The 20,292-nt window shown below is 37.3% G+C and overlaps 1 protein-coding gene across 3 annotated transcripts in view; it reads left to right on the top strand.

Moving 5' to 3' along the window:
• Positions 1-2,006: 2,006 nt before the first annotated feature.
• Positions 2,007-20,292, top strand: part of DDX60 (DExD/H-box helicase 60) — a 116,932-nt gene continuing 98,646 nt past the window's right edge. Inside the window, exons 1-7 of one of the 3 annotated variants that reach the window (XM_044224815.1) lie at positions 2,016-2,051; positions 8,990-9,114; positions 9,935-10,044; positions 10,186-10,255; positions 15,511-15,700; positions 17,251-17,592; positions 18,449-18,565. In XM_044224815.1, coding sequence (XP_044080750.1) covers positions 10,041-10,044; positions 10,186-10,255; positions 15,511-15,700; positions 17,251-17,592; positions 18,449-18,565 — 723 coding nt within the window. In that variant the 5' untranslated portion in view covers positions 2,016-2,051; positions 8,990-9,114; positions 9,935-10,040. Of the gene's footprint in view, positions 2,052-8,961; positions 9,115-9,934; positions 10,045-10,185; positions 10,256-15,510; positions 15,701-17,250; positions 17,593-18,448; positions 18,566-20,292 lie in introns of those variants that run through there. The other 2 variants (XM_044224817.1, XM_044224816.1) reach the window with 2 other exon arrangements.

Genomic DNA, 20,292 nt, shown 5'->3' with positions numbered 1-20,292 from the left:
CAATTTTGGCACCATTTACTAGCTGTGTTATCTCTCTAAGCCTTATTTATTTCATCTATAAAATGACAAAAATAATAGCACAGAGCTCATGAAATTGTGAGAATTAATGTAAGTATAAATATAAAGATATTAGCATATTGCTTAGCACACAGTAGGCTCCTCAGTTAATGCAGCCTCTTTAAACAAAATCCGTTATTTCTGCTCCTAGCAAATCAGGTGTTTTCTTTCTTTCCCTCCTTTCCTTCCTTCCTTCTTTCCCTTCCCCACGCTTCTCTACCCTTCCCTTCCCTTTTTCCTTTCCCTTCTTTCCTTCCCTCCCCTCCCTTCCTACCTCCCTCCCTCTCTTCCTTCCTTTCTTTTTTTTTTTTAGATTTTATTATTTATTTGACAGAGAGAGATCACAAGTAGGCAGAGAGAGAGAGAGAGAGTAGGAAGCAGGCTCCCCGCTGAGCAGAGAGCCCGATGTGGGACTTGATCCCAGGACCCTGAGATCATGACCTGAGCCGAAGGCAGCGGCTCAACCCACTGAGCCACCCAGGCGCCCCTCTTCCTTCCTTCCTTCCTTCCTTCCTTCCTTTCTTTCTTTCTTTCTTTCTTTCTTTCTTTCTTTCTTTCTTTCTTTCTTTCTTTCTTTCTTTCCTTCCTTCTTCTTTCTTATCAGTTTCTTATGAGTTTACAATAGTGTATCAGTTTCCTATTGGTACTGTAACAGATTACAATAAACTCAGTGGCCTGACACAACACAATTTATTCTCTTACAGTTCTGAAGGTCAGAAGTCCAAAATCAGCCTCACAAAGTTAAAGTCATACCTCCTTCTTTTAAGGATGCCTTTAAGCCCACCAGAGTTATTCTGCGTAATTCCTCAGCTCACAATCCTTTATTTAGTTTAGTCCGCAGAGTAACTTTTGCTAGAGAATTTAATATGTTCACAGGTTGCAGGAATTAGAACACTGACTTCTTGGCAGGAGGAAAGAGGGGTATTACTATTATTAGAGATGTTAGTGAAGGACAGATATGAATATAGTATAACTTTAGACCAGTCATGTATCAAGTTCCAAACTTTTAAATTTTCTTTCTCAGTTTCATCATCAACAAACACATCACAAATTTGCAAATAAGTGAATGAATGAATGGACACCTGATGGATGTGAGAAATGTTCACCCTCTCCACCCCAACCTTTTTCTTTAACAACTTGACTCTCCAATTTATGACCAGAAAATATGTCATTCACTGCTCTTTCTGTTCTCTGTTTTCTCTGTAAAACAGTGCCCACACATCTGCTCTTTACTCTCCTTGCAGACAAAGCAGCTGTGGCTTCCTATTGTTGCTAAGATTACCCAAATCCACCGCCACCTCCATTCGCCTCCTCCTAGAATTCCAGTATATTTGCACATTGAAATTAAGCACACCAAAAGGCTTAAAAGAAAAAGAGGCTAGTATTAAAACCCAAACTGCAGACATCCCTAGGCAGAAATTTTGTGGAAATAACATTAAGGCAGGAATAAAAGTGAGCATGTTGCATTTTCATTTATTTTTTAATGGTGTTTTTGGTCCAGGAAATCTCCAAATATAGTTCACACATAACAGTAATCATTCGCTTCTCATAATGGAAACTCGGGAGTTCAGGTATTCTTCCATACGGTTTCTGTTTTTGTTTCTGCATAAAGATGGAACTGCAAGTCTTCACCTCTCATGGGAGAACTTCAGATTCCACACTGTTGCAGTTCATCTATTTCTAAACAGCTGCTTCTCAAATTTATGTTTAGAGGTCTCAGATTCGTGTTTCCTCTATTTTATGTCCAAATTCCAAAGCCTTTATTATTGTTCTTGCTATCTCTTAAGGTTCAGATTGAAGAGAAGGATGCTAAAATTAACTTCTCTGGAAACTGTTTTCTTTCTTACTTCCTGAAGGAAAATGAAACTTACCCACCCCTGGGAGGAGAAATGAAACAGAAACTCCCTTCCAGGTTATAAAAGCCTGGCTGGGCCGGCTCCGCTGGACAGAAGCCCAAGGTGAGGCTATGTGTCCAGCTTACACTCCGGCTCCAGGTTCGTCCTCTGTCTGTCACTTCTCTGCCGGCGGGCGGCCAGCCCCTGTCAGCGCTCCTCAGACGCAGCAGGTGGGGGCCGGACTCCAGGGGGAGGAGATGTGGGGAGTGGCAGGTGCTCCAACGCAGGACCCAGCTGGGATGGGGATGGGGGTGGGGGGAAGGTTGGGACGGGGCCTGCGGAGCCAGCTCCTAGCTGACAGGTGTAACTAAGGGAGAGACTTGAAATGGAGATGCCCCGCAGGGGGTCAAGCTCTCCGGTCTGAGCGGGAGGAGGCCCAGAGTCGCTCTGGGCATGCGGTGCTCATGGTGTGGGGCGCTACGGGCGCCACCAGGAACCCCCAAACGGTGCTGGACAGGTCTTTTTTTTTTAATATTACTATTTTTTTTATTTAAAAAATTTTTAAATTAATTTATTTTTTTCGGCGTAACAGTATTCATTGTTTTTGCACCACACCCAGTGTTCCATGCAATCCGTGCCCTCTCTAATACACACCACCTGGTTCCCCCAACCTCCCACCCCCCACCCCTTCTGGACAGGTCTTTTTGTTGGCCTTGGGAGGAAAAGCCTGGGGAGAGAGAGTGGGAAGGGATGCTGGTTAGGAGTGCCAGGGTCTAAAGTCTGAAGGAGAGCAAAGGCATTTAAGGGATCCTCTTGAAAGAAAGGGCACAGGGGATCTGGGGCCTTGAGGAGAAACTAAGAGAGGTCAGATCTGAGCATGAACAATAAAATCTAGATGTGGACAGCAGCAAGCAGCTTCCTAATCCACGCAGAACCTGATGCTCAATTACAAACTTGCAGAATCAGAATCAGAATCTGCATTTTAATATCTCACAGGTGATTCCTCCATACCCCTACATTTCAATGGTTTCATACAATAATAATTTATTTCTTAAAAACAATTAAAATAATATATTCATGGTCAAGGGGCACGCATTAGTTTTCTACTGCTGCATAACCAGTTACCACAAATTTAGTGGTAATAATAAATACAAATTTATTATTTTATAAGTTTCCATGAATCAGAAATCCAGGCACTGATTAACTGAACCCTTTTACTCAGCATCTCACCAGACTGAAATGAGTGTGTCTGCTGAGGCTGAATCTTGTCCAGGCTTTGGTTGCTCATTCAGATTGTTGGAAGAATCCAATTCCTTGCTCCTAGAAGGTTGAGGTTTCCTGTTTTCTTGCTGGTGTCTTGAAGGCCATCTAGGATTCTGTCTGTTGCTGGTCAGCTCTTCTCCAGACAGTGTTTCAGGAACTATAGTTTTTCCGTCGAGTGGTTCCATCATTCCCTGGGCCTTATTCTCTGGATTGGACTTTTATCTTTTCCAATAATCTATGATTTCTCTTTTTTACCCTTCTCTTCTTCCTATTAAAGAGTGTTTAAATCAGAATCCAAAATAGGGTTCTGGCACTACTATGATTAGATGATATGTTTTTAAGTTTGTTTTAATCTCTTATCCTCTCATAATTTATTTATTAATAAATTGGGATCCCTTCCCTTCTCTTTTCTTTTCTTCCTTCCCTTTACCTTTCCCCTCCCCTCCCCTCCCTTCCCTTTCCTTCCCTTCCCTTTCTCTTTCCCTTTCCCTTTCCCTTTTTGGTCTTGTAGAGAGTCTCCTAGTCTTCCTGGTGCTATTTAATAGGTTCTTCTAGCTTATAAATGTCTTGTCAATTAACTGTTGCTACTGGAGTTTTGATCAAATTCAGATTAAAATTTTTTTTTGTTAGAGTATTTCAATAATGGTATAGTTCTATATGGAAGTAGATATTTGCCTATATTTTTGTTGTGCTATCATCTAAAAATAGCAAGATCTATTAATTCATTAGTTATAATATAAATATAAATGAAATTCTCCCATTTATATTATTTGGTATCCCATTGGTTCAGTACCTATATAAGAAAGGCAATTTAACTTCTTGATTCCAGAAACCCTTAATTTTTGGTTTATTATCTTTGGATACAATCCCTGGACTCTCTTCTGTGAAAAACAAAGAACCTAATATACCCTCTTCTTTTTCTACTATTCATCCCTTTCTGAACCTCCCTATTTTGTTATTACATTATTTTTATACTGTCAGGGTTTATCATAGTTTACAGTATTTTAAAACTCTAATTCTTGTGATATATTTCTATTTGAATCACAAATGGAAGGCCAAGTAAACAAGTTACAACATTATTTATTATGTTATTTATTTTTTTTTTTTTTGTAGAAGCAATCTATATGTTTGTTTTGGAAATGTAGTTATCATTAAGACTGCTATTTGAGGGTCACCTGTTTGGCTCAGTGGGTTAAAACCTCTGCCTTCGGCTCAGGTCATGATCTCAGGGTCCTGGGATCAAGCCCCGCATCGGGCTCTCTGCTCGGCAGGGAGCCTGCTTCTGCTTCTCTGCCTACTTGTAATCTCTGTCTGTCAAATAAATAAATCACATCATTAAAAAAAAGACTGCGGTTTGAAATGGATACTTTTCTAAATTCAAAGTATCATGGATCCTCTTATTTTTCTTTATGGCTTCCTTTAATTTTTCTGGGTCATATGTAGTTTCACTGTTTCTTGATTGTCCTATGCTTGTCCCCCCCCCCCCCCGCCTTTTCTGTATTATCTCCTTAAATAAAATTATCATTTAGGATAGGTGGTTGGTGAAATTTCTGACTTCTTGAATGTTTGGTGATACTCTCTTTCTGCCTTCTTAATGGATTGAATGACTAGATATGGAGTTCTAAGTTCAAAATATTTTCCCCTGGGAACTTTGCAAATATTGCTTTCTTTTATCAAAACATCCAGTGATGCTCCTTGTTTTATTCAGTTCTGTGTGTCACATGCTATATTCATCAATTTGTATACATCAGGTCATACATTTTATTAGCTAAAGAACACAAACAGGAAAGTAACCTTATTGTCTGTCTCAGTTTCATAGATAAGTAGACTGATATAGGGAAAGTAAATAACTTGCCTAATATTATTAAACTATAGTATGTGTCAGAACTAGGATTAAAACCTAGGCATTCTACCAATAATGCTTATGCCTTTAACTACTTTACTTATGGACTCTCTGACTTACATTTCTTCATAGCATATCTCCATCTTTCTCTTTGCTCTTGGAGCTCTGCAATTTAAAGTTGCTATTTCTAAGTGTGTGTTTCTCTTTTGTCATTATTTTTTCTTAGTACTTAGAAGAACTTTTCAGTCTAAAAATGTGTACTTTAACTGTGGTTCCATATTATTGTATGACTTTAAAGTTATATCTTTGGTTATTTTTATCTTTACTCATTTTAGAATCTTAGTTTTCTCCATCTGGAATTACTATGGGATGATCTTAAAACTTTTAAATCTATCCTTTGTGTTTCTTGGTATTTTTCTATTTTCCATCTCCTAGTTTTTTTCTTCTGTCTTCTGAATTTCCTGGGGGTGCCTCAGATGGTTAAGTGTCTGACTTCAGCTTATATCATGATCTCAGGGTCCTGGGATGGAGCCCCACATTGGACTCCCCACTGAGAGGGAAGTTTGCTTATCCCTCTCCCTTTGCCCCTCCTACCACTAGTGCTCTCTATGTCTCTAAATAAATAAATAAATAAATAACTCTTTAAAAAATTTCCTGGATTTCATATTTCCGGCTTAAGATATCAACATGTCCATTTTATTGTTCTGCAAATAATTTTTTCCTGAAATTATATTTAAAAATTTTATAAGCATTTATGAGCATTTAAATCTTTATGAGCATTTTAAAAAAGTTTTCATTTATTTATCTGACAGAGAGAGAGACCACAATTAGGCAGAGAGGCAGGCAGAGAGAGAGTGGGAAGCAGGCTCCCTGCTCAGCAGAGAGCCCAATGCAGGGCTTGCTCCTAGTACCCTGAGTTCATGATCTGAGATGAAGGCAGAGGCTTAACCCACTGAGTCACCCAGGTGTCCCAAGCATTTTTTTTTTCTGTAGCAGTTTGTTATTGTTGCATTAGATAATATTGTAATTATTGGAAAGCTAATTTGAACTATTCTGTCTTTGAATCATGTTTATTCATCTGGCTTCTTCTTAATACCCCCCCCCCGCAAAGTCTAATGATTCTAGTTTTTAAATTTACACATATTTAATGATTATTATGATGACTAATTGGCTTTATTTTCCGTAATGTGCCTCTCCCTTAAATAAGAAAGAACTGCACATAGTGATATAAATTCTGTGTAAATGTTAAGTGGGGCATGAATTCAGAGTGAAATTTCATAAGGAGTTTCCTGTAGGCTGTGTGACAGGAGAGTAGGCAGTCAGGCTATGGAGCCCCTTTACTGTCAAACTGAGAAAGGTTTTATTCTGCCACGATGGCTCTTGTTGAAAAGTTGTATAGTGTCCAACATGTCTCATCAGTGATTGTTGTTATTTAATTTAAAAATGTTATTTCTTTCAATTTATGTATATTCTATTTTCAAATGATTTTTTTAGGACTAATTAATTAGTTTGGAGCTATCTATTTAATAAATAAACTATAAGGTATTTATTTTGTCCTAGGAGTACCATAAAAAATTTCCCGAGACATTAAGGGCACTGTGTAACATCTGGGAATCTATGAATTACCTTGTTTCATCTTATTTCATGCAGTCTGACTCTACCTTTTCTGGAGCCCTTCCTTCTATAAGATACTCGGGGTTAATTTTCTCCTGTTTACTCAGTTCTCACTGACTCATCTTTTCTGTTTGAGCTTGGAGAACTGAAGGAAGACAATATGGATAATGTACGGTTAGTGAGGTGGAAGATTGCATGAATCAGATGGCAGACGGTTTGCAGGAAATTCTCTAAACTTCTTTCCTGGGCAAAAGTCCCTTATAATCTGGGCTACACCTACTTTTCCTGTCTCATTTCCAATCAAGTTATTCTGTTTTATACCATATAGAACAGTCTGTGGAACCAAACTTGTCATGTGGTTTCATATCTCTGTGCATTAAACCAGTACTATTTTGCTGTCTGAAATGTGATCCTCTTTATCTTTACCTTCTCCAAAATGCTTCCGTAATTCTTGCACATCTTTTCAATATATCCGTAAAACCTCAGAATAGAGGACCTCTCCAGCTGATTGAAGAACTCTTTCAATTCGCTAATAGCTTCCTGTACATTTCTGCTGGATCACTCAGCACATTATACTTTTTTATTTAGTTCTCTTTAAACCATTACCAGATTGTAAGGGTCATGTTTTAGGTATATTTTCATATGTTGCAGCAAGTATAAAGCTTGGTGAGGAGTAGATGGTCTATGTATTTGACAAAAGGTAGAATGACTGGGTAAATGAGAGACCGTACTTTTGCTCCTGTCTTCATTAAGTGTTTCCTAAACGTTCCATTCCAACCCACAGTAATGTCTTCTTTCTATAAGCTTGTTCCTTTTTATAGTTATAAACTTCCTTGCATTGTTATTTTAATATTTAAAATCATTGTGTGCCTCACCATTATGTTTTCCTTACTGTCATATAATGTGAATATCTATCTCTCTATTTATCTATCTAATCATCTATCTGTCTCTCATCTATTCATCTATCTATCAAGTTTCATTGCCCTAAGACACTTTATACTAAGCATTGTTATTTTAATATTTAAAATCATTGTGTGCCTCACCATTATGTTTTCCTTACTGTCATATAATGTGAATATCTATCTCTCTATTTATCTATCTAATCATCTATCTGTCTCTCATCTATTCATCTATCTATCAAGTTTCATTGCCCTAAGACACTTTATACTAAGACGCTTTATACTTGCTGCAACATATGAAAATATACCTAAAACATGACCCTTACAATCTGGTAATGGTTTAAAGAGAACTAAATAAAAAAGTATAATGTGCTGAGTGATCCAGCAGAAATGTACAGGAAGCTATTAGCGAATTGAAAGAGTTCTTCAATCAGCTGGAGAGGTCCTCTATTCTGAGGTTTTACGGATATATTGAAAAGATGTGCAAGAATTACGGAAGCATTTTGGAGAAGGTAAAGATAAAGAGGATCACATTTCAGACAGCAAAATAGTACTGGTTTAATGCACAGAGATATGAAACCACATGACAAGTTTGGTTCCACAGACTGTTCTATATGGTATAAAACAGAATAACTTGATTGGAAATGAGACAGGAAAAGTAGGTGTAGCCCAGATTATAAGGGACTTTTGCCCAGGAAAGAAGTTTGAGGAATGTCTCAATAACTGTTTTTTCTGACAGAATGCTCAAGTTCATTCTCTTTTGCCTCTTTGACAGTTCTTTCTCAGGTACCTTTGCAGATGCTTCCTCTTCTCTCTTGGCATTTATTGTGTATTAGTGATCTATATAACTAGATTTTTAGTTCTTTTTTCTTCCATGATACTGTGTCTCTTTGTCCAAGCAAGCTCATCTATGTCAATAGACTTGTTTGCAATAATATTAAAATTACTCACATATTCAGGTCTAGCCCAAATCTTGTGTTTGACCTCTAGACCTATATATATATTTCATTTTTTTATTTTTATTTTTTAAAATTTTATTTATTTATTTGACAGAGAGAGACACAGCAAGAGAGTGAACATAAGCAGGGGGAGTGGGAGAGGGAGAAGCAGGCTTCCTGCTGAGCAGGGAGCCCAATGCGGGGCTTGATCCCATGACCCTGGGGTCATGACCTGAGCCAAAGGCACATGCCCCATGACTGAGTCACTCAGGCACCCCACCTATATATATATTTTTAAAATTTTTATTTATTTATTATGTCAGAGAGGGAGAGAGAGGGAAGAGGGGAGAGCACAAGCAGGGGGAACAGCAGGCAGAGGGAGAAGCATGTTCCCTGCTGAGCAAAGATCGCGATGCGGGACTTGATCCCAGGACCCTGGGATCATGAACTGAGCCAAAGGCAGATGCTTAACCGACTGAACCACCCAGATGTTCCATAAACCTATATATTTAATAACTCTTGTTACTTACCCTATAATAGGTCTTGAAATCAAGTCATATTCAGACTTGCCACAAATTTGAATTCATGATCTTTCCCTGAAATGTGGGCTTGTTCCAAGGTTTCCTGCTATGGGAATGTCCTAGTCCTTCATCCTGCTGTATCAGGTAGAATCCTAAGAATCATCCTTGACAACCCTCAATCTCCCCTCTTCTCCATCCATATCAGATCCATTACCAAATTGTGGCAAACTTACCTTCTAAATATTTAATATCTATAAGTGTCCAAACTACCAACAAACTGTATTACATCAAATTTTGACCATTACCCTTCTAAACAATGTTTTTTCTCTCTGCTCCAGTAACAGGAAATTTGGTCCCATCCTATCTCTTCTCTCTATATTACTATATATTACTATAGTTAGAGTAATCTTTCAAAATGTAAAGCCATCATAACACTACCTGTTTAAAATCCATCAGTGGATTTTAAGATGAAAACATGCCCTCAAAGGCTCTGCATGCTCTTCTGTTTTTGGAACCCTGTAGCACAGCTAGCTTTTCCATCACCCTCTCCATTTCAGCCTTGCTGGCTTCTATTTTGGATCTAGTACCACCCACGTTCCTTCATGCTATAAGACTTTTGTACATGGTGTTTGGATATGCCCTCTGCCTGGAATGCTACTCTTCCCTACTCCTTTGTTTAATTAATTCTTGTTTCATTTTTCAAAAATCAGCTCAGCATTACTTAGGGAAGCTTCCTCTATTCTCTTTGACTTTGTCACATTTGTAATTTTCCACTGTTTATGTAATTATCCATTAATATTCATCATTCCTGACGGACTTTAAGCTCCATGAGAACTGACAGCATGTTGCCTTTTGTTCATTTTTGTATTCTCACTGCCTGATGTTTTGCTTAACATACAATAGTTATTCAATACTATTTGTTGATGGAATAAATGAATTTCTAATTTTTCTTCTTTCTTTGCAGGTCTGTCATTTTCATTAAAAACTGCTGCTTAGAGGTACCAAAGTAAAGGATATTTGCTATATTTAATATTTTCCATTACCAGTTCAAGGCCCAGATAGCAACAACAATGGGTAATTTTCAATTGAAAGTTTTTATAAATTATAAAATAATGATTCTTTAAGCTATACAGATTTAATTTTTTTTTTACAGATTTAATAGAATTAAAATAACTGTTATTTCTTTTTCAAATAACAAGCAATCTTTTTTTACAGGCTTAGAAGAACACATGATGTTTTTAGAGAGAATGTCACAGCTAATTTTGAGTGAAGTACCAAAAGCTGAGTGAGTATTATAAGAAAGAAAGAGATGTAGAGTTTGACAGATTTCCTATTGTCTATTTGACATTAAAGTAATGTCGGTCTAAAAAAAGTAATGCCTGGTTCCATCAAGATGGCAAAGGAGTAAGGGACTCCATTTCAACCAGCCCCCTCAATTTAGCTAGAAATCTACCAGGGCACTCTGAATGCCACATGAAATCAGCCTGAGATTTAAGATTATACACATCTGGATCTCTATGGGGGCAAAGGATCATGTTGAGAGGTACAAAAGACATAGTTGGGATTGCACAGACAGGTACTGGAGGATAAACAGAAGGGGGAGGGAGCTACCAGAAGCCAGCCATTGGAAAGTAATACCCCAAAGTGAAAGTGCCCTGCACTTGGGGACCAGCAATAACTTGGAGACTGGTGGCTATGAGAGGGAAGGGACTAAAAACAGTATTCAAACAGAACAAAGGGGCTTAAGGGAAAATTGCTGGGACTGGTTGGCCACAGGTGTGGACCCAAACTCATTGTCCTGGGACTGGCTGCAGTGGCTGCCCACCCGTGCCTAAGAGGACCCAGCTTGGATTGGAGGCCACAGTCCCAGGAGCAGCAGTCACCAGGGCTGGGCTTGCCTGGACCAGTATTGCTCACAGTTTTGGTCGCACAGAGGTGTAGAGAAAAGTGCGGGCCTCAGTCGACCATTGGGAGGGTTGCTGGGGATGCACATCGCCTGTGGGAGGCTGCGATATTCAATGGTGCTTCTAGAGGAGGAGTCTGTGTGTTGTGGAAGATTCAGAGAGGAACAGACTGTGTGGCTTCTCTCTGAGGCCAAAGTCAGGGTGTGGACAGTTTACTTTGCTCTGACCCACAAAAAGGTACAAAAAACTGCCAGAGAACAAAAGCCTCCAGATTTTAAAAAGCCCAAAAAACAGATTTCCATGGAGCCCAGCCCCTTGATAGTGGGCAGGGCAACTCTGCCCAAGCAGGATTGACTGAAAAACAATGCAACAGGCCCCTCCTCCAGAAGACAAGCTGAAAGAATAAGAGGACAACCACTGCAGAGTACCCATAAAACTATAAAACCTGGACACCAGGGTAAAGCAGTGTGTCAAACTCCTGGTATTGTCCCACAGCCTGTATATTGCTTAGATACAACTTTTCTCTCTCTCTCTTTAATTCTTTCTAATGACTCTTGGTGTTTTTTGTTGTTGCTGTTTTGTTTTGTTTTAACCTTCTTATCATTTCAACTAGATGTTTAATACAACATATTCCGTAGTAAAACTTAAATTTTTTCATGCATATGCTTTATTCTTTTTCTTTCTTAAATATATATAGATATAAGCTTCACTGTAGTCCTTTTCCGTGTGTGTGTGTGTGTGTGTGTGTGTGTATGCCAGTTTTAATTTCCTGTATCTCTGGGAAGTAGAGTTCTCTAACAGAGAACTCAAAATACACCCAGGAAGAACTGAAATACCTTTCCTAGCCCACACTGAGGGATTATAACCACCTTCCCCTCACTCCCATTGTTTTATTTTGGGTGCCTTTTCTCTTTCTTCTTTCTTTCTTTTTCGGTTGGTCTTTGTTTTTGTACTTTATAAATCTTACTCTTGGGGCTCATTTTGGCTGTCATTTTTTTATTTGTTTGTTTCTTTTTGGTGGTGACCAATAGCTCTGAACCTTCCCAGGAAGCACCTTGCCTAGATAGTGGTTGATATTTTTGGCTGTATACCCCCTCAACCACAACTCAACAGAATGACTAGGAGGAGGAACTCCCAACAAAGAAAAGACCCAGAGACAATGGCCTCTCCCACAGATCTAATGGATATGGATCTAAGCAAGTTGTCAGAAATAGATTTTCAAGGTAGCCTATGATCTTCAATAGTCTATTGAACAGCCTATGATCTGACAATAGTCAGATTGGAGAAAACTACCAAGACTGAAACAGGAAGGAATTGACAACATGAATAGACCCATAACCAGTAACAAGATTGAAGCAGTGATGAAAAAAACCTCCCCCAAAAATAAGAGTCCAGGGCCTGGTGGATTCCCTGGGGAATTCTACCAAACTTTCAAAAAAGAAATAATACCTATTCTTCTGAAGCTGTTTCAAAAAATAGAAACAGAAGGAAAACTTCCAGACTATTTCTATAAAGCCAGCATTACCTTGATCCCCAAACCAGGCAAAGACCCTATCAACAAGCAGAATTTCAGACCAATATCCCTGATAAATGTGGACACCAAGATTCTCAACAAGATCTTAGCTAATAGGATCCAACAGTACTTTAAAAGGATTATCCATCATGACCAGGTGGGATTTATCCCTGAAATGCAAGGTTTGTTCAACATCCGCAAATCAAAGTGACAGAACATATAAAGGAGATAAGAACCACATTGTCCTCTCAATTGATGCAGAAAAAGCATTTTACGAAATATAGCATCTGTTCCTGATTAAAACTCTTCAGAGTATAGAGAGAAGGAACATTCCTCAACTTCATAAAATCCGTCTATGAAAATCCACAGTGAGTATCTTTCTCAATGGGGAAAAGTTGAGAGCCTTTCCACTGAGATCAGGAACACAAGGATGCCCATTCTCACCACTGTTGTTCAATATAGTACTAGAAGTCCTAGCAACAACAATCAGACAACAAAAAGAAATAAAAGGTATTCAAATTGACAAAGAAGTCAATATCTCCCTCTTCACAGATGACATGATACTCTATGGAAAACCCAAAAGACTCCACCCCCAAATTACTAGAACTCATACAGCAATTCAGTAATATGGCAGAATACAAAATCTAGTGCATAGAAATCAGTTACCTTCTTATATGCCAGCAAAGTAACTGTGGAAAGAGAAGTCAGAGAATCATTTCTATTTACAATAGCACCCAAAACCATAAGATACCTGGAATAAACCTAACCGAAGAGGCAAAGGATCTATACTCTAGGAACTACAAAACAGTCATGAAAGAAATTGAAGAAGACACAAAAGATGGAGAAACATTGAATGCTCATGGATCAAAAGAATAAAAATTGTTATAATATTTGTGCTGCCCAGAACAATCTATACTTCAATGCCATCCTGATCAAAATACCAATGGAATTTTTCAAAGTGCTGGAACAAACTATCCTAAAATTTGTATGGAACCAGAAAAGACCTCAGGTTGCCAAAGAAATGTTGAAAAAGAAAAATAAAGCTGGGGCCATCACATTGCCTGATTTCAAGCTATATATACACAGCTCTATTACAAAATAGCATGGTACTGCAAAAAACAAAACAAAACAAAACAACCCAGACACATAGACCAATGGAACAAAATAGAGAGCCCAGATATGGACTCTCAGCTCTACGGTCAACTAATCTTCAACAAAGCAGGAAAAAATATTCAATGGAAAAAAGACAGTCTCTTCAATAAATGGTGCTGGGAAAATTGGACAGCTATATACAGAAGAATGAAACCCGACCAATCTCTTAAACCATATACAAAGATAAACTCAAAATGGATTAAAGATGTGAGACAGGAATTCATCAGAGTCCTAGAGGAGAACATAGGCAGGAATCTCTTCTACAGCAGTCACAGCAACTCCTTTAAAAACACATCTCCAAAGGCAAAGGGAAACAAAAGCAAATATGAACGTTTGGGACTTCATCAATATAAAAAGCTTCTGCACAGCAAAGGAAACAGTCAACAAATCAAAGAGGTAACCCTAAGAATGGGAGAAGGTATTTACAAATGACATATTAGACAAAGGGCTGATATCCAAGATCTATAAAGAACTTCTCAAACTCAACATCCAAAAAGCAAATAATCAAGAAATGTTGAAAAATTACCCCATGTAAAAAAATGGGTAGAAGATATGAACAGACACTTCTCCTAAGAAGAACTACAAATGGCTAACAGACATATGAAAAAGTGTCTGTTAAATGAAACACGAATAACTTCAGTATCATTAGCCATCAGGGAGATTTAAATCAAAACCACATTGAGATACTATCTTACACCAGTTAGAATGGCAAAAATTGATAAGGCAAGAAAGGACAAATTTTGGAGAAGTTGTGGATAAAGGGGAACCCCCTTACACTGTTGGTGGGAATGCAGGTTGGTGCAGCCACTTTGGAAAACAGTGTGGAGATTCCTCAAAAAGTTAAAAATTGAACTATCCTATGACCCAGCAATTACACTACTGGGTATTTACCCCAAAGACACAGATGTAGTGAAAAGAAGGGCCGTATGCACCCCAATGTTTATAGCAGCAATATCCACAATCACCAAACCGTGGAAAAAGCCAAGATGCCCTTCAACAGATGAATGATAAAGATGATATGGTTCATACACACAATGAAATATTACTCAGCCATCAGAAATGATCAATACTCACTTTTGCATCAAAAGGGATGGGACTAGAGGAGATTATGCTAAGTGAAATAAGTCAAGCAGAGAAAGTCGGTTATCATATGGTTTCACTTGTGGAACATAAAGAATAACATGGAGGACATTAGGAGAAGGAAGGGAAAAATGAAGGGGGAGAAATTGGAGTGGGAGGTGAATCATGAAAGACTATGGAAACTGGGAAACAATCTGAGTGTTTTAGAAGGGAGGGGAATGGGGGAATGGTTGAATCTGGTTATGGGTATTAAGGAGGGCATGCATTGCTTGGAGTGCAGGGTGTTATATGCAAACAATGAATCATGGAACACCACATCAAAAACTAATAATGGACTGTATAGTAACTAGCATAGCATAATAAAAAAGTAATGCATATCTATCTCAGTATATGTCATAGTATATTTTAAATATAATTATATATATATACATATTTATATGATTAATAGAATTTTGAGAGCGTTTTGATGCTGAATGGACACAGTTTTCTCTTGCTTTATTTGTGCACAACTGTCAATGAACCTATTGTTCTATAAAGAAATAAGATTGATTAAGTGGGAAGCATTTAATACCAGTCTATATGCAGAATAGAGGTGTTAAATTCTGATTCCAATCCAGATACTGATACGTGATCTTACACAATTTGCTCTTATCTCTTTGAACCTGAGTTTCTGTATCTATAGAATGATAATGATCCTGTCTTTTTCCTATGAAGGATAGTCATGCATATGGATATATTTGAAAAGTCTTAGCATACAGCCTGACATAAAATAATTACTCCGCAAATCACTTGCTGATAATAGTGATAATGGATAATAATAACAATGCTACTGCGTTTTTCGGGCTTTATTGAGTCAATATGTAATTTTTGTTTTAACTTTTTTCATTTTAGATATTCCAGTTTATTCAATGATTTTGTTGAATCTGAATTTTTTCTGATTGATGGAGACTCATTACTTACTACATGCATATGTGAGAAATCATTAAAGCCGGGGCAGGAGCTCCACTTCTTTTATCTGGTTGAATACTATCTTATGGATCTTACCAGTAAAGGAGGACAATTTGCCATAGTTTTCTTCCAGGTAACGTGACAGTAGAGTTCTTTACTATGATTTAAGAGCTAAAACTAAAATTCCTTACTATTTTGTAATTTTCCCCCTTATTACAAAGTTAAATATATCTAAAACAATTCAGAAAACTTAAAGGGAAGAACAGAAAAAAATACTTAAAATCTCAGTATTCAGAAATTACCATATTTAAGATTATATTTTAGTGATGCTTGGGTGACTCAGTCAGTTAAGTGACTGGCTGAGGTCATGATCCTAGGGTCCTGGGATTGAGGCCCGAGTCTGGCCTCTTGCTTTTCAGGGAGCTTTCTTCTCTCTCTGCCTGTTCTTCCGTCATTCCCTCTGCTTGTACACACACTCTCTCTTTCTGTCAAATAAATAAACAAATAAATAAATCTTTAAAAAAAGAGTATATTTTATTATCAATAATTAAATTTCATGTAAAGACACACAGGATCATGAAGGAGGATGAACTATCCTCTCAACCAAAACTCAGTTGATCTCTGGATTCTACTTTTCCAACTCTGAAAACTGCGTCTGTCTTCAGAACTCAGCCATTTATTTGAGCCTTGAAAATGTCAAACTCCTTAATACTGCTTTGCTTATTATTTGCCCTATAATAAATACTTCTGAGGGAATATATTTGATTTTCCTTTTCCAATTATTAATATAATTAGTAAAATATTAAGAGTTTCAAATACAGGTAGGTATAACCACTACCACCCCTTCCTTATTCTGTCCCTAAAGGTAACCAATGTGTTTCTCTTAAGGATTTTGGAGTATATCTGTTCAGTCACTTTGCAATCTACATTCTTTTTTTTTTTTTTTAAAGATTTTATTTATTTATTTGAGAGAGAGAGACAGTGAGAGAGAGTATGAGCGAGGAGAAGGTCAGAGAGCGAAGCAGACTCCCCATGGAGCTGGGAGCCTGATGTGGGACTCGATCCCGGGACTCCAGGATCACGCCCTGAGCCGAAGGCAGTCGTCCAACCAACTGAGCCACCCAGGCGTCCCTGCAATCTACATTCTTGCTAGATTTTTAAACATTGCTGACTTCTTGCAAGCAATGTTTTAAATAAAGAGCCAGGATTCTAGTCTAATGTTGACAGTCTAGTTAACTGTACTAATTCTGATCTGTTGAGAAAAAACTCTGCTGCTTCAGGAAGATCATTCTAAATTGGAAAAGTCCTCTCAAAGTGATTCACCTTGGCTTCCTGTTCTGCATAATTTATATCCACCATTTGCTTTTGCATGTTTTTCTGTCCTTTTTCTTTCTGAAGTGACATTGGAGAGAAAAAGAATCAGAACACAAAGGGAAAGTAGGATAAACCTTGACTATTATGTGCCTGCTTAAAGGGGACATATGTATTTAAGTCCAAGTTGTGATTTATGGCTTGTATTTGAGAAATGACTGTCAAGGCTTAAGGTTCTATTCCCTGACTAAAGCTGAACAAAAATGTGTTGGAATACATTCCTTTAGTGACTTTAATGATATATGTAAACCAATTAAATTAATGATATATGTAAATCAATTCAAAAGAATATACTTTATCCCATCCCCACAGGATGCTGAGTATGCATATTTCAACTTCCCAGAACTTCTTCCACTGAGAAGTGCTTTAATTCTTCATCTTCAGCATAATACCACCATTGATGTTCGAACAAAATTTTCTGGATGCCTGTCACAGGAGTGGGAAGCTTTCTTGGCAGACAGTTACCCGTATTACCTGATAGTTGCAGATGAAGGCCTGAACCATCTACAAACATACCTTTTCAACTTTTTAATTACTCAGTCTTGGGCGATGAAGGTCAACGTTGTGCTTTCCTCGGGGCAAACATCTGATATTCTTCGACTTTATGCATATCTTATGCCAAGCATGCATAAAAACCAAAAATTTTTCAAAGAGGTAACCGATACCTAAAGACAAATTTCTTCTAGAATTTTATAAAATTTAATGACTCCAGTCATTAAACTCTTTCCAACTCTAGTTGCCTACTGTGAGTAGGAACAGCCCTGGGATTGATTTTTAATTGGGAAGAGGTACTATAATCACTTGATCTCCTTTTATTCTGGTGGAGCAATTTCTGAATCTGAGTTTGAAGGGTGCCTTAACAAACATGCTTCCCAATCTCTCCTTAAGAAGTTTTTTTTTTTAAGTGTTAGATTTTATCTCTAGTATAATAATGTATTTCCTTGTTTAATGAAAACTCATTTTAAAGAGGTTATTTCATTTATCTCTTTACGGATGTTATGTGCTCAAAATAAAAATGTGGTGTATGTTGATAGTTGTTGTTGCTGGGTGATAGGTACCTGGGGGAAGATTATGCTATTCCTTATTTGTGTGTGTGTGTGAAATTTTTCATAATAAAATATGGTGTATTAAGTGGGCACACTCTTTGAGATGTTGTAAATGTTCTAAAATTAAATTGTAATGGTGGCTGCACAACTCTGTAACTTCACCAAAAGCCATTGAATTGTCCCCTTAAAAAAGTGAGTGAATTTTATATTATGTTAATTATACTTTTCATAGAGTTGTTAAAAATGCACTAAATTCCCAGACAAAAATTAATTCAGCAAAAACAAAATTGTGCTGCTTGGCAGGCTTTAAAAGAATTGATGATCTGTAATTACATTAGTGTATTTTTTTTTAAACTGGGAAATACATTTTAATGATTGTATCTTCAGTATATGATTTTCTGTAGTTGGAAAGTGATTATATATTTTATTTGTGACAATTTATCTGACTTGCCTTCCTTTTACAGAATAAAAAGAAGATTGAGAGTGCTTATAAAACCCTGATTAAACAATTGGAAGAGTATAGAATTTCAGCACTAGAATCTCTTTTTGGAAAATTAAAATGGAAAAATATGATGAAAGAGGTACTGAAACCTTAAAAAAACCCTTTTTATTTGAGTTAATTTTTTGATTATGAAAAAGTTGCAGAAATAGTACTGATTTCCCATAGACTTCTCACCCAGATTCCCCTAATATTAGCATCTGATGTGACCACGGTACATTTTTCAAAACTAGGAAATGAACATCAGCACAATACTATTAACTAAGCATCACACATTATTTGAGTTTCACTTACTTTTCCACAAATGTCCTTTTTCTGTTCCAGGATTCTGTCCAGCATCCCACATCCATTTATTTTTTACTCTCTAGTCTCTTCCAATCTGTAGTAGTTTCCTTGTCTTCTGTGTTTTTGATGTTTTTGAAAGGTATTGATCAGTTATTTATTTTTTTTAGTATCCCTCAATTTGGGTTTGTCTGGTGTTTTCTAATGACTGGGATGAAGTTATTTATTTTTGGCAAGAATGCCAATGAGTTGGTATTGTGAACAATAATATGTCAAAGTGTTCATGATGCTGATGTGTCTTAACACTGATTAAGCTGGTGCCTTCTAGCCTTCTCCACTGTAAAGTTGCTTTCTTTCTTGACTATGTATATCCTGTTTTTTTCTCAGACTTTTGCTAATTAATTTTAGAACCCATCAATGGATCTTGTCTGCAACAATTATTGCTAGGTATGTTTGCCCAATAGATATTTTGTATTTCACTCTTTCCTTCTACTTTTCTTACTTAGAATTCTGTAAGGGAAAGCTCCTATATCTCTGCCCTTTACTTGTTTATTTACTAGAATTCTGTAAGGGAAAGCTCCTATATCTCTGCCCTTTACTTGTTTATTTACTTATATCAGCGTAGACTAGAGGATATTTTACACTATGGATCAAAGTCCAATATTACGATAGTTGTGGTGCTCAAATAGTTCTCGGTTTGAACACTAGAGGCTCCTTCAAGTTTGCACCTATGTTCTTTTGCATGCCCACCCCGCTTCCCATCTTTTTCTCTTCTAAAACCACTTTATTGAGGTTTGATGACATACCTTGTGGTGATGGTTGCATGGCTGTATATTTATCTTCAAATTCATCAGGCCCCATCTTTTTGAGCACTGTTTTACGTTTTGAAACCACAACTCGTAATTTCTCTGCTTCAACCTTGAAGTCAACCACTTCTCCAAGGAGTTCTGGTTGCTTTTGTGGAAAACAGTATTTAGAAGCCAAGATCTGGGAAATATGTTTGTTCATTTCTTTTTTCTTTTTAATTTTATTTATTTGACACAGAGAGAGCACAAACAGGGGAAGCATCAGAGGGAGAGGGAGAAGCAGGCACCTCACTGAGTATCCCACTGATGTGGGGCTTGATCTCAGGACTCTGGGATCATGACCTGAGCCGAAGGCAGATGCTAACTGACTGAGTCATCCAGGTGCCCCTGTTTGTTCATTTCTACTGGGGTATCATTGCAATGAGGATTTTTCAGCAGACACAGCTAAGAAATATATGTATATATGCTAAGCCATGCATCTACACTTGTCTATTTTTTAATCTATCATCTATCGTAAATATCACATATTTATACCAGTAACTTCTACTTTGATCCAACTTCCTATGCTTCATTTTATCCTTCCCCTTTCCTTATTTGTAATTTCTTTCATCAATTTATGAGAAATTTAGCTCTCATTATGCACTATATATATATATATATATATATATATAAAGTTGTTTTAGGATTGCTAACCATATCTTGTGAGAAACATCTTTACTAA

This window comes from Neovison vison, chromosome 11 (genome assembly GCF_020171115.1).
Source record: "Neovison vison isolate M4711 chromosome 11, ASM_NN_V1, whole genome shotgun sequence".
NCBI classification, from domain to species: domain Eukaryota; kingdom Metazoa; phylum Chordata; class Mammalia; order Carnivora; family Mustelidae; genus Neogale; species Neogale vison.
This window is presented reverse-complemented; position numbering and strand designations above follow the sequence as displayed.